Source organism: Gavia stellata, unplaced genomic scaffold (genome assembly GCF_030936135.1).
Source record: "Gavia stellata isolate bGavSte3 unplaced genomic scaffold, bGavSte3.hap2 HAP2_SCAFFOLD_42, whole genome shotgun sequence".
Classification (NCBI taxonomy): Eukaryota; Metazoa; Chordata; class Aves; order Gaviiformes; family Gaviidae; genus Gavia; species Gavia stellata.
The window spans coordinates 1,793,815-1,796,340 of record NW_026776913.1 but is presented as its reverse complement, the minus strand read 5'-3'; the positions used below and the strand labels follow the sequence as shown (position 1 = coordinate 1,796,340).

Genomic DNA, 2,526 nt, shown 5'->3' with positions numbered 1-2,526 from the left:
CCTCCCCAAATCTGTCATCTTGTTGGGGGCAGCATTGCAATGGCTTTTGAGACCTCAGAGTATCTGTCTCCCCACTGCTGGCTGCTCAGACCTGACCTCACAGCCAGCACCCAAGGGGACACAACGTGCTGCTGTGCTGGAGAGGCCTCGTCGCAGTCTGCCCAGCAGTGTTGAAGGCAGGTGATGCCTTCCACCACCCCGAGGTACTCTGCCTGCCTGCCAGCTCAGGCTCCAGAAGGGCTCCCAGACGTCCTGGGACGCATTTCCCACGTGGGTGCTTCAGCTCCAAAGGGCAGCGACCATCTCTTTGTGGGTAACTGAATCCAGCCCTGCATGTAGATTTTTAGGAGAAACTTGACAGCTCTGCAGAAAAGACCTCAATGTAATAGCTGGAAAAGTCTTCCTTTCCAGCATGGCTGGCTTTTCATGAAATTTCATGATTTTTTTTCATAGTTTTTTATTAACAGCAGCAACAGCATGTACTGGCAAGCTGATTACACGCCCTTGCTCTCTGTTAATTGTTTTATGCAGCCCCTTAGCAAAATAAATTCTCTTATCTTTTGTTCAATTGGAGAAGCATTGCTCAGAAGAACTACTGTCTTTATATTGGCACATTTCATCTCTCTACTTCTGCCTCTCTCTCTTTTCTCCTTCCTCTGCCTATCCTATCTTCATGGAAAAGACTCACTGCATGACAGAATAACTCAGGTTGGAAGAGACTTGACCATTGTCTTGTCCGTCCCTCCTGCTCGAGGCAGGAGATGCTCACCCTGATGGCTTTGCCCTGGGTATGTCCCTCAGTGACACTCACCATCCCCACTGTCACTAGACACACACAGAGATCAGTTCAAAATCCATCCCTTGGTCTCTAAAAGGGCATGATGTGACAAGGAGGTTTTTGCTCCCAAATCCGTGGATCAATGAGCCCTTTTGGGCTTTTGTTCTTCTTAACACCAGCTTTGGAAGAAGAGCCAACCGTGCAGGCAGCGTGCAGGGGAGATCCCATTTTATTACAGAGCTAGTGTGAGAGAGTCAGATATGAGCCAGTGTTACACAAATTTCTCTGAGGTGTCCAGATGAGAGAGAGCACATTCCTGCCTCAGGTGTAGCGGGACAAATCCAAAGAGTCATGCAGGAAAATGATAGGGAGAAATAACAACAACAAAACCAGCAACAGAGTGAATAAACAAAGCTCTAACACGTTACAGGATGCACTGGGAATCATGTGTGAAGAGAGATGGCAGGTCTCAGCTGTTGAAAAGTGTCCGTGAAAACCATTTCTTCATGGCATCCTTGAGCTCCTGGTTCCTCATGCTGTAGATGAGGGGGTTCACTGCTGGAGGCACCACCGAGTACAGAACTGCCACCACCAGGTCCAGGGATGGGGAAGAGATGGAGGGGGGCTTCAGGTGGGCAAACACTCCAGTGCTGATAAACAGGGAGACCACGGCCAGGTGAGGGAGGCACGTGGAAAAGGCTTTGTGCCGTCCCTGCTCAGAGGGGATCCTCAGCACAGACCTCAAGATCTGCACATAGGACAGCACAATGAAAACAAAACACCCGAAGACTAAACAGAAACTAACCACAAGAAATCCAACTTCCCTGAGGTACGAGTCTGAGCAGGAGAGCTTGGTGATCTGTGGAATTTCACAGAAGAACTGGTCCAAGGCATTGCCTTGGCAGAGTGGTAGTGAAAATGTATTGGCCGTGTGCAGCACAGCATTGAGCAACCCACTGCCCCAGGCAGCTGCTGCCATGTGGACACAAGCTCTGCTGCCCAGGAGGGTCCCGTAGTGCAGGGGTTTGCAGATGGCAATGTAGCGGTCGTAGGACATGACGGTGAGAAGATAAAACTCTGCTGAAATGAAAAAGACAAAAAGAAAGAGCTGAGCAGCACATCCTGCAAAGGAGATGGCCCTGGTGTCCCAGAGGGAACTGGCCATGGCTTTGGGGACAGTGGTGGAGATGGAGCCCAGGTCGAGGAGGGAGAGGTTGAGGAGGAAGAAGTACATGGGGCTGTGGAGGTGGTGGTCGCAGGCTATGGCGGTGATGATGAGGCCATTGCCCAGGAGTGCAGCCAGGTAGATGCCCAGGAAGAGGCAGAAGTGCAAGACCTGCAGCTCCCGTGTGTCTGTGAAGGCCAGGAGGAGGAACTGGGTGATGGAGCTGCTGTTGGACATTTGCTGTTTCTTGGTCTGGGGCTCTGTCCAAACAAGGAAAAGACAGGAGAAAATTAGGACAGATTTCTCTGAGAAAACCCACTCCATTTTTCATAGCAACTCCCCCCAGTTGGAATGCATTTCCTTTCTCTAGTTTGTGCTGGCTGACTGTGCTGTGAGGAGCAGGAGCTCTGCCCTTCTGCTGCTGAGGAGTCAGCTTTGCTCTGCTGCAGTGGGTACATGGGAGCTGACTTGTGACATCTCCGATGTTCACAGGGGATGTCAGATGTAATCCATCTTTCATAGAAAATTTCAATATCTGCACTCATGGCTGGGAAGGACGTGGGCTGTGAAAGAGAGGCTCAGC

The 2,526-nt window shown here is 50.7% G+C and overlaps 1 protein-coding gene across 1 annotated transcript; it reads right to left on the bottom strand.

Annotated features, from left to right (window-relative positions):
* Positions 1–1,247: 1,247 nt before the first annotated feature.
* On the bottom strand, positions 1,248–2,162 carry LOC132321479 (olfactory receptor 14C36-like; the record flags this gene model as incomplete). Its single annotated transcript, XM_059834970.1, has 1 exon — positions 1,248–2,162. A coding segment is annotated over one exon (915 nt), but the record flags the coding sequence as incomplete, so codon positions are not given.
* Between the last annotated feature and the right edge of the window lie 364 nt (positions 2,163–2,526).